Source organism: Stegodyphus dumicola, chromosome 1 (assembly GCF_044657685.1).
Source record: "Stegodyphus dumicola isolate Sdum_Otavi_A_Nest chromosome 1, ASM4465768v1".
NCBI lineage: Eukaryota > Metazoa > Arthropoda > Arachnida > Araneae > Eresidae > Stegodyphus > Stegodyphus dumicola.
The window spans coordinates 23,150,403-23,162,588 of NC_140768.1; the positions used below are offsets into that span (position 1 = coordinate 23,150,403).

Genomic DNA, 12,186 nt, shown 5'->3' on the forward strand with positions numbered 1-12,186 from the left:
ATTACCTAATTTATTTTTGACCAACTCCTCAAGAAAAGCTATAAAGTCTGATTTTTGCCATTAAAGAATTTGAAGAAAACCCAAACATTAGAATTAAATACCTCGCTCAATTTTTGTCTTATAAGAGTCCAATATTTTGTGTCCTATTTTTTTAATGAGTTCAAAATTTTACGTAGTATAGCTCTAAGGAAGGTAAAAAAAAGTTAGATTTCGTAATGTTACAAAGTTGAGTGCTTAAATTTACAAACATCTTAATACAAATAGTTATGTTATTAGTACTGTTGCAGTTAGAAGTACATATTTACATCAAACTATTGCATAAATAATGGCCACGTAAGGATTATTACGGGCACAGTACATATTCTATTATTATTAACAACAACTTAGAAAAGAAATATGATCTGTGTGAATCTATAGTTCTCGGAAATAAGTTATTTAGTAGCTAAAATGTTTCACGATATTTCTAAGATGGTTTTTCTAAGAGGGTTATCTACCAAGAAGAGAGATGCTTTCATGGAGGATTTTCTAAGAATAACTGGCTCGTATACACGTTACACATGAGGAAAAACACAAAAACGTGCCCGCAGACAGCTCTTTCGCCAGGATTCGAACCCCGGACCGAATTACCAGTGTTCAGCGACTTTACCGCTCACACGCTGGTGGACACTACAGTCGATGTGTTTCCGCAACAATCTCTTCATCTAGTAATAAGGTTGAATTTATATTAAGTTCACTCTAGTTAACAGGCAAACGGCAGGCAAGAAAGAAATTAACAGGTTAGGTTAGTTAATTTAAATATCTACCTAAGGAGAGGCATGAATTCCTGGAGGACTTTCTAAGGGAACTGGCTCGTATTCATTTTCCGTATTTTTTCAAATAAAAGACCTAACAATGCTAAAAAAATTAATCACCTAAAAATTGAGGGTCCATGCAGGTAGTTGTGTATTTTTTCTTATTATAATTTCCTAATTATATTCAATTGTTGTAAAATAAAAGTGATGTGTACTGAAGAAAAAAGACATTAAACATAAAGGGAAAACAAATATTTTATTATTGTAATATCTAGAATACATTTGTTTCTTCAAACAAAAGACACACTCTAAAAATAAGATCTACTACATAAAGTAACAAGAATATACACTCTATGAAACGATAATTTAGATTTCTAACACTCGGGTTCGGCCAATATCTTTTGTTCAGTTTGGAAGGCCTGTACCCGATAACAGCTGTCAACAAGAACATTGGCAACGTAAGTGAAACAAAGGTATAGTGGACCGACGCTATCGCTCTCTTACATATGTTTTCTGGAATCCTCGTGATTTTCTAAGGACTTAAAAGAAACCTCTTTGTTGAAACTACTCAATGAGCAGTAACAGCCTTTGATACTTGAAGCAGTATTCTATTTTGAATGGTGAACGGAAGCTACGGTCTTTGAGATTTTGCAAAACTAAATTTGATTTGACCATGTAAGATGCAAGATCTGTTATTAATTTTGCTTAAAAATGAATAGGAAGTATCTGTGAGATATCTGTAGTTTTAATTGTCTGTGATATAAAAATTTCTACAGCGCATCTGGATAATCTCAATATTCTTGAATTATATCTGACCAATTAAAGCAATGAAACAGATTACATTACGTTACCATGTGACCATGTGAATTGTCTTCACAGAGATTTAATGGAAAAGGATTTATCTGAAAAGTAGTCTTGGTGAGTATTCATTTATGAAGTGTTAGATGTGCATGAAGTACGTCTTAAGACGTTTCAGATGTACTCCTACCTGTCATATCAAAATCAAAATGCCAGTAAACGGACATTAACATACAAAAAACAATTTCGTCATTAACATTAACAGCATATATTCATATAGTTTCTGTGTAAAATTTTAAAATATTCAACTTACTTTTTGGACTTAGGTTCGTCTTTTAAGAATTATACTTTTAAAGGATTTTATTTTGTCCATTTCAAGTGGAAGTAAAATTTAGGTTTAAAGAAGTTTAGGAGTAGAATTTATAAGAAAATGACGGAAAGAGCTACACAAAATAGTCATTTCTACTTGTGCTTATTTAATGGAAGTCTAAATGTCTCAAGCTCTTGACTTTGTAAGCAATAAATGCATGGAAAAATACTGTGGAACTTATCAGTTGTTTAAAAGTTGTATTACGTCTAAGATGAAAATCTATTTATTGTATCTTTAAGCAGAAGAAGGGGTAGTGATTTGGACATTTTATTTTGTTTATAAATATTTAAAACGAATTTACTTGCTTTCCTGTACTTTTCTGTACTTTGAAAATATGTTGCCAAGTTAGAAATTTAAAGTATATAAAAACATATATTATTATTTTATGAAAATGTGATTTAAATTATGGCGTTCATGCATATACTTCCTGTTTATTTTATTATTAGATGATAATCTAATGATACGTGAGAATTATTTGACTTTATACATTTTATTACTTGTTTAATAATCAACGATGCAAAGGGGATAATTGAAAAAAAATTATTAATGAAAAATTTGTAAATTACATCTATGAAATAATTGGAATATTATTTTGAGAAGCGTAGCTTAAAATAAAATTTCTCAGAAAAGTATTTCAGTTTCTCTTTTCTTCAATAAAACTTAACTGAAATTTATATAGCTGCAAATAATGTTATTTATTTCTTATAATACTTGTATATTTTGATATATCTCAGGGTTATTCATTAATTGAAAACATTCTATAAGCTTATATATTATGGAAAGTATTTCTTAATTCTCTAACGAAATTTGTAAATATCATTGAAGATATATTGCAGGTTTTGTGAAATACTGTTTTCGCTTAAGCGTGAGGTTGCGAAAAAGTTCTTTTAATCAGAAATGCTCAAAATTTTGTTTAGAAATTTCAAGTGCTAAATTTGAGAAACCTGCTTAAGAGCACAAAATTTTACAAAAACAGCGATTTTGAATATTTTTTTAAATTAGAAAAAAAATTATCTATAACAAAGCGGTGATTTTTATCAAATACAACCAAACCACTGCAGTAGGCTTTGAAGCAAACACGTGGCTGCGAATATAAAGCGTAAACATCTGAAGAAAATTAAATGTTCAAAGGTCTCAACACTAAACACGGTGTGGCATGTCAAGATAATACTAATCTTGCATCTAAAGTACTTTGGCACATTGTTCTGTATTTCCTCAATAATTATAACATTTTTATCATTGGGATTACATTTTTGGCACTTCTATAAATTCGGCTTGGTTGCTTATGTCGAGAGCGAGAACGCCAGTCCTCAAGTGTATTAGAGAAATTATTAAGAGCATGTCCTTCGCCTCTTATTCCATAGACGGTGGTTGCAGACAACGTTATTGCTGAATCAAAAAGATGGCCGAGTGTCTACAGTAAGATCAATATCCGACCCTTCTTATCTAAGTTACGCATTTGTACTATTATTTTTTTATATCGAACTTTAAGTTCTTTAAAAAATGGAAAATATTATGAACCATTTAAAATGACACACCAGAATTTAAACAGTTTACGGGAAACAAATAACATATGTCTAAAAAAATATTATATACCATTTGTAAATTTTAAAATTTAAATTTAAATTAAATTTAGCAGAAAAATTTGTTTACCGTGTTTTGCCAGTTTCGTTATTTTATCTTTATTCTTATTTTTAATATAATATGTTTTTCTTATTTTGCTTTGCTATATATCTGATTTCCCAGGTAAACTCCCATTTAAAAAATGCAAGTGGATCATATTTCTACTATTTCGTACCACGAATATTTAGTTCACCAGTTGGTCGTTCACTAGTCATTGAGTCATCAAGTTTAGTTTATCCGAGTCGCATAACTTAAGAAAGACTGTACTTAAGAAAGGCTGTACTCCATAATGTACTACAATTTATTTAAGCATCTAAAAGGCTTGACGTGAAAATATGGAATTAGTTTAACCCTTTTTTAATATTTTCAATTCCCAAAATTTTAAGCGTTTGGTAAATATATGGAATTATATTTAACTATTTGCTTAATTTTCTCTCTTTAAAGTTTTTTTCTTTCAACCAAAAGAAGTTTTTATCTTTCTTCCTGAGCGATTCCATTTTGAATTAAGAGTTAAAATGAAGATTCTATCTAATCTGAATTGATAGATATAGTAAGGCTTAGATTTTTAAGCTAATTTGATTAAAATTAAAAATTTCAACATTTTAGGCAGTATTTAAAAAAACATATATATAAATTATTTTTAAGTGCCAATTAATTCTGTTTAGTGTTGTTTTAGTCAGTTTTTTGCTTTTAACTCTTAAGATAACAATTTTAGGAGGAATCAAATTCCAAACAGTTTAAATGCAACATTACTTTGAGAAGGTCGGGATAAAGTTCAAGACGAAGAACACTCCAATACATTCGAAAGACAGATGTAAACGAAACATCTAACACTCCCCCATGGAATGATTACGAGAGTTAAAAGTAAAAAAAAAACTTTCGCCTTAATTAAAGGTATCAAGGATTGTTGCTTCCTGACACTCGTATTGCTTCTCAAATCTTTCTTAATGTCCCTGGTATGATGCAGACAAGAAATGCCGATAGAAACTTCATTTTTTGTGAAGTGATATCGTGGTAATTTCTGTTGCCATTCTGCATAATTAAATCTCTTACAATAAAATTTAAATATATTAATCTGGCCTCTCTTTACATTCAGCGTATTTTAAAGAAGCGAATTTAATATTTTATACTCTGTATTTTATTCAAAGAGTTAAATTTTTGATAAATTGCACTGGTAAAACAAATACAAATTTTCCGTAAAATAATCGATCCTCCTTTATTGTTAACAGCAACATTGATATGTAAACATTCTTGAGCCTTTTTGTTCATCAAGGAAAAGAATCCTACCCTATCACTTTAGGCCAAAATAGAAATCTGATAAACCAGGATGGATTTGCAATGACTGTGTGGGATACATACAATATTAATTTTTTTGAAGATGGACTTAAATAATGAGCTCATGTTTTGTTATCCAAGAAACACTGATCACACCCCACTGGATTCTGCTTTTAAAAGCATGAGAAAACATTGGTTTATAGTTAAAGGGTTCACAGCCTTGTCTATATAAGTGTGATTGAAATCATTACAAACAGTAAACCCACACATTCTTAGAAGTGTAGTAGACTAAGCATAATCCAAGTTTCGAGGTATCTTGTTCTTCCCTGGCCGGTACTTATAAACATAGTAACGCTTTTCAGAACCTGAATTACATAATAACTCAAATAGAAGTATTTTAGATACTAAAATGCAGAATTTTTTATCACGTAAATTAACATCATATACCGACTATTAATTTTCAGATATCAGTTTAATGTAGCAAAATATTTCATTCAAAGTTTTAGGGACTGAATTAGGTTTTTAAATACATGTTACTATGTACTTGCATTTTACTTATATTAATTATAGTATTAACGGTAATCCCAAGAAAGAACCTAGGCTGTTGTTTTAAGTTAAAGAAAGGTGTACGAGGACTATCTCTCTTTGGTGGATGTCCTGAAAGAAGACATTTTGATTGGAAATTTGATACAATTCAATTTTTCAAAGAAGTTACATTTTTAAGCATCCCTGAAAAGGAATTAATATTATGTATTCGGTTAAGTCATCTTATCCAAGTATTGCGCATTCATAGACCAACATTAAAATACGTAGTCTTACACAATCCTTGAAAAAGTTCATCCATCAATTCATTTTCGTAAGAATTAAGTTATGCAAAATTGCAATACTGAAATGTTTTACATTCTTGTCTCATCTTATCTTATTTTAAATCATCCATTCAATGATAAAGACTGGAATTATTGACAGGAAGAGTGATTGAGAATAAGTCTGGACGTCTTTCTACTCTATTCTACCCGAAGGAAAGAAGAGAGATAAATTAGTCTTCAAAGTACGAAAACAGTATGTACAGGTTCTTATAAAAGAGCACCATAGCGCTCGGTTTTGGCAAAGATTTCTCTGAATATCTGATGAATCACTAGCTTAGTGTTCTCTTCCAAAGTGTTTTGGTAGCACCAAAACTTGGTCCTCGTTAAATTTGAATGTACATATATACAGGCAGAGATATCTCCGTAAATATCTACCATTTTAAACTCATCAGGATAATAACATTTATTGTTGTGCATGACACTGTGTATCTGTTCTTTCTACACAGATGAGTACAACAGCTTTCTGTTCACATCACTCTTGTTTATTACCACGTAATGTAAACGGAAACCACGAAATGACAGGATCTAAAGAAATATGAATTTTTCTTGAAAGAAATGAAATATTAAAATGAGTCCTTGTGTATAAGAAACTGAAGCTAAGTAATGGTTGATATGCATAAGCAAAATGATATTTGGTCATTTTGGGAAGATTGCGTTAAGTTAGGTATATCGGAAAATCTAATAAGGCTGAATACACTGAAAGCAGAAAATACATATAACTCTTACTGAAAGAACACATAAGTATTGCAAGATATGTATAATTTCAAATAGACCGGTGCACAGATTCAAGGTTTTTCTCATTCAGAGTTTACAAAAGCCTATTTCTGAACATTTATAACTAAGAGATGAATTGTTTTAAAACGCTCTTTTGCAACAGTTTATGATATTTTAATATTACTGTATATAATAGCAACAACAATAATATAATAGCAACAACACGTTCGGAGAATTCAATGGACTAGTTTGCTCTGCAGCAACTTGAAAACGATTGATTGCTTCGAAAAAAATGATCCTATACAACTCGAAGTTTCCTGTTTTGTTTGTGTGTATTCTGTTAAATTCATTGCTGAATTTTTGAAGACCATATACTTAAAAGTTAAAGATGACAGTTCCTTACTAATAAGGCATGACTGATATCCATAACATTTCTCATCTCCATTAAGTTCACAATGAATTAAAACGTTTTGATGATAGCAGTTGCTTTGAAATGACTTCTACGCAGGATCAAATATATTCATCTGAAATTAATCAAGGAATTTCTTATGTTCAAAAAAGAGATATATCCACAGATAGAGGCATTCAAATGCACATGAAGGATAATTTTCATAATTAATTTTAACAAAATGAAACATCAACGGATATTTCTAAATAATCATATTCGAGAGAGAAATAAGAAGTGAAGTTTCGAAGATTGTCTTCAAGGGAGAAGTAAAATTACTTTAAATGCATCTAGTTTCTTTCACATAGCTAATTACATATGTGCTTTCATAATAATTCTCTGTACGGAAAGGATTAAGAAACCATTATGTCACCATTTTACATAAAAGTGGCACTGGTCCAATTCGAAAACAAATTTTAAGTGTCTTGAAATTGTTTCACTCGCCATTTCTCCTGTATGAGGATCACAGCCTTTCACGACGAACTCTGCGGGTTCCATCCGCGTGCCGAACTGAAACTGATGAAGGATGACTACAGTGCAGTTTCCAGTCTGAAATAAGGGTGTGCCAGGGTAGAAGGATCGTCATCCAAAGGAGCTGACAACTTCTTGGGCACCTCCAAAGCAATTTCTTCCGGAATACGGTACTGGCTGTACTGCAAGCAACAGCCAAAACCTTGTGAGCAGACAACATCACAATATAGGAGGCAAAAATGTTCCTGAGTCTTCAAGAGGATCTTTGTGCTCATAAAGTCTTGGTACGGGATCATCGGCGCTAAACTCTCCCTGCTTCAGCAATACTGTTAGAAGAAAAAAGAAAGAAAGAAAGTCGCACATGTAATGTAGCAGCTCAGGCAATTATGCTATTTGGTACTAAAATGGCTAAGCTATGATTTTAATTTTAGCGAAGTTATTGTTTAAAATAATATGCCATTGTTTAATTTATTTTAATTACATCATTCCAGAAAATGCAAAGTAATTTGTTACATTAAAAAAAAGCAGAGCGTTAGTAAATCCTTCTTAATTTTTTTTTTCTTTTATGGCGGGCATTAGCTATTTTCAGATTTTTGCCACTCTTAAGATCAGACACGATGGACATTTTACTATGGAGACATCTAATAAGCTGGCACTGTCGCCTCCTATAAAGGGACAGACAATTTACATCCATGCCTTCTCCAGGATTCGAACCCGAGCCGTTTGGTACGGCAGTCAAAGTCACTAACCATTATTTGGTCTGGGCGGGGCGATAGAAAGGTAATGGACAGTAATGGATTTATTTGACGTCTGTAGCCCAAGAGTTTGAGAGTAATAAAAATTTTGTTTTATAAGCTTGGATATCCTTCCAAATGACAGGTACAAATACACAACAGGTCGGTGGTGGTCAACCAAGGGAACCAACAGTGACTGAGAATTGATATATTACTCTAAATCAGATAGCATGAACATTGCTTAGCAGTTGCGCACGGCAATTGGAAAACAGACTTCATAAAGACTTCATAAAGGTGGGCAATTCGCCCGTCGTTCTTAACCTGCATACAGTTCATAGCAGCCTATTCGTGGCAACGTTTACAGTGGTGTATAGAATATAAAGGCTAGTCACCTCATCAATGCAGTTTCTTTACTAATGAGAGTCGTTCCAGTTCGACATAAGACTCTCGGTGCCAGCTGATATTGGAGAGAGGTAGGGACACGTTTTCATCTCACTAAGGTAAGGTAAGGGAAAGAGATCGCTGGGGTGGTCCTTTCGTGCTGCTATGGAAAGGCATTATAATGAATGGACGGATGAAGCACCACATTTTCGACTGAGATTCACTTACTGGAGACCTTTGCTGGCATGAAGTGTCTCCACCACGACAGGGATAAATAGAAGGGCTAGCTCATTTCTTTGTTCGACTCCTCGCCGACGCGAGTCTAATGGGCGGACGTACAGGCAATAATCTGACGTCACTGTGATGCCACCTGTCCTGATTTCCCGCGTTTAAAACAGTAGTTTCATTGAGCTGCGAGACGATTTTCTAGGGGTTACATATCCCAAATTAATTTTAATAATATATATATCTGTTTTCTAATAATGTATATATTTAAAATAATTTATATAAATGTAATTTTAGTCAGTTTTTATTTTAAATTCTATATTGTAAAGTACCGTTTACGTAATATGGCTTTCTGCGCTGCAGTAACGTGCCGAAGCACTTACAGAAGTATGAAAGGATGAGATATTTTATTTCATGGGACCAAAGGATCCAAATGAGAGTTTGCTTTTGACGAAAGCATTGATACTCAAATGTCAAAGAGAAGATTCTATTAATGTGAAGAGCGGAAAATCTGCAGCGAACATTTTCTATGCAATGTTTATGAAGATGATATGAAAAATCGCTTGTTTGGATAGCCACAAAAAGAAACTGTTGAAATGGAATGCTGTGCCAAAAGTAAATTATGATGACAATAATAAATCGAAATTGATGATGACAATAATAAATCAAATTTTAATGATTTTGAAATAAAACTCACAAATGAAAATGTAGATCATCCTGAATGTATAAGGATAAACAAGAATGCATTGATAATTTGAAGAACAAAATAATATCCTTAGAGAATTGTATTAAATTGTATTAAAGTATTGAAAAATAGAGAAAAGAAAAATTTTAGAATGTTTGTTCAGCGACAAAGAAGGTGGACGACATCTAGACAGAAATTGGTATCAGAAATTAAAATCTCAAATAGCGAAATTTGGGGGGGGGGGGAGCACAAATCGGAGAATTTGGAAAAATGTCTAAAGCCTATTTTTATAAAGACGCAGATTAATGCATTACTGAAAAAGAAGAAAAAAATCAGGTGGACTAGTGAAAATATTTCACGTTGCATTGTCACAAGAGCTCTACCATCTTAAAGCTATGATTTTTGGAAAGAAAAAAAATTAAGAAAAAAATTGGAATATCTTTACCTAGTATTATCAAATTAAAGAAATGGTGTTTATTTTATGTTTTAGTGTTTTCTAAATTTTAGTGTAGTCCAAGAATTCAAAGTAATGTTCTTACTCTAAAGAAGGAAAGAGGCGAATAGTTGTATTCTGTAGAAAAAATATGCGTTCTCAGTTTCGACGAAATGCATATAGATTGAAAACTCTGCTATGACTCTAAACTGGACTAAGTTGGTTCTTTTCAAAATGTGCAGTTTGTTTTAATCAGAGGTCTCATTTCGCGCTCTGCCTCAAATTACTGAGAAACCGCGTTTTAGATAGAGGATTTGTTTTAGAAGATGTAACTGTTTTAAATTTTGATATTATTAAAGAGGTTTTAAATAGAGATTGTGAAGAAATCAAATTGTGTCACAAACTAAAACCAAATTATTTAATGGTCAAGGGAAACGAGAGACAAAAAGTCGCTCCAGAGAAAACATTATTTTCAAAAAGTACCGCAAAACCGCTCTACCCCACAGGAAATCAGAAAGCATCTGACTTCTATGAATTAATCGATAATATCGTCGGTATTATGAATAGTACCAAAATAGTACCAACAAAAATAACAAGTATTTAACAAACTAATTTTGTTAAGTAGTTGTTAAAGTTATTCTTATTGTATCCTTTGTAACTAATTATTGATTAGATTTTGTGCTAGATTAGCATTCCAGATAAAATATAATAGTATAAAACATCAAAGTAATTGGCATAAAAAGACCTGCTTCCTTTACTCACACTTTTGAAAAATTAAGTAACTGTTTTAGGTACTCTGAATAAAGCTATTTTGTCAAAATTAAGGTAACAATCTTATATACATTTATTTAATTGTAATATAGATATAAGTATAAATTCCAAAATTATTTAAAAAATATCTATTATATTGAATCGGAAGAGAATTATAACAATGTAAAATTTACAATTAGGCAAAAAATCAAACGTAGGTTAGCAGAAATGTTGCCATATATGTCATATATGTTTAAACCTATGTCAATGTAAAGTTGGTTTTTGAGTAAATTTAAATAACTGCTATTATAGTTATCTTAGAAGCAGTATAAAAATTCTCTGAGTTAGCATGCAAGTAAAGAAATGATTAGAAATAAACGTGCATTAAATAAAAAAAAAACCTGCAAATAAAAATTAAAAAAAAAAACCACGGAACTTTATGTTAAAAGAGTAGCGCATTTTATCTATTATTTTAAAATTGAGTAAGCATTATTAAATTTTTTAATGGTTCAGTCTAAAATGCATAAAGCAGTAACATTGCCTCTTCCAAATTATAGCTATCTTTCACACACAGCTCATTTTAAACGCTGGTTCAAAAACGCTAACTTCCAAGCTGTGAATTGTATTGGCGCGCTCGGTGTCATCATGGCTACGTCATCACTTCTCACTTTCTGCTTCAGGGGAAAAGCTCTATGATCTAGCCCTTCTCTTTTAAGTCCTGCCACCACGAGCATTTTTTCCGAGATGCCATTGGTCGAGACTTTGTATTTTGCATGGCCACACAGTACTCAGTGAAAATACCAAAAAAATGGATTGGCCAGCTTGCTCCCCTTACTTAAATCCCATTGAGCACGTTTGGAATAATATTTTAGGGAGAAGCCTAGCAGGAAGTGGCGTCTTCACTATTACCCTTAGAATTAAATAATATGGAGTTGAGTAGCGACAGATGGTGTAACGCAACCATTGTAGTTAGGAGAGGTCATATCCCATACCAAGCCTCTTAAGTTTATTATTTTTCCTCTTGGCCATAGAGTCTTTTTTAACAACGCCATTGTGTCAACAAAGCCTTTTTCTATTCAATCTGTACTAAATGCTTCCTATTCTTTCTTTCCTATTATATTTTCCTCTTCTGTAAGTACTATATTGTTCCTCTGTAGTATGAATTTTATGTCTCCCAGTTAATTGTTTGCTGAATTGTGGCCGAAACCAGAATTGCTCAGTAATGTATAACCTTGGCTAAAGACAAAGATTGCCAAGTGAATTTTCATTGTTATCTAAATTATATTTTGAACCTTATTAGCTTTCACTCCTTTTAAAACAGTCCTCTTATAAGTTTATGCTAAGATCTTACTATTTGCACCATAGCTGAAATGCTCTGTTGAAGTCTTTTTTCAAAATATTCCAAATATCCTCTCTGATTTGACCGAATAACCTCTATACGGTTTATACCTCAGAACACAGAAATAAATGTAATTCATAGCTACATCTCTGATTTCTAAGCATTAAGCATTAAAGCGAGATACCCCACATTCCCTGAGATCAAATAGTCAAAGAATATTATAACGCCAAACCAACCTAGAATTCAATGGACTAGTTTGCTCTGCAGCAACACGAAAACGACTGAT

At 32.0% G+C, this 12,186-nt stretch overlaps 1 protein-coding gene across 3 annotated transcripts in view; it reads right to left on the reverse strand.

Annotated features, from left to right (window-relative positions):
* Positions 1-1,028: 1,028 nt before the first annotated feature.
* The window catches only part of LOC118191037 (dual specificity tyrosine-phosphorylation-regulated kinase 4-like), a 74,096-nt gene continuing 62,938 nt past the window's right edge, over positions 1,029-12,186 (reverse strand). For all 3 annotated transcript variants that reach the window (XM_035361826.2, XM_035361824.2, XM_035361825.2), the window contains one exon: positions 1,029-7,679. In XM_035361826.2, coding sequence (XP_035217717.1) covers positions 7,573-7,679 — 107 coding nt within the window. In that variant the 3' untranslated portion in view covers positions 1,029-7,572. The remainder of the gene's footprint in view (positions 7,680-12,186) is intronic.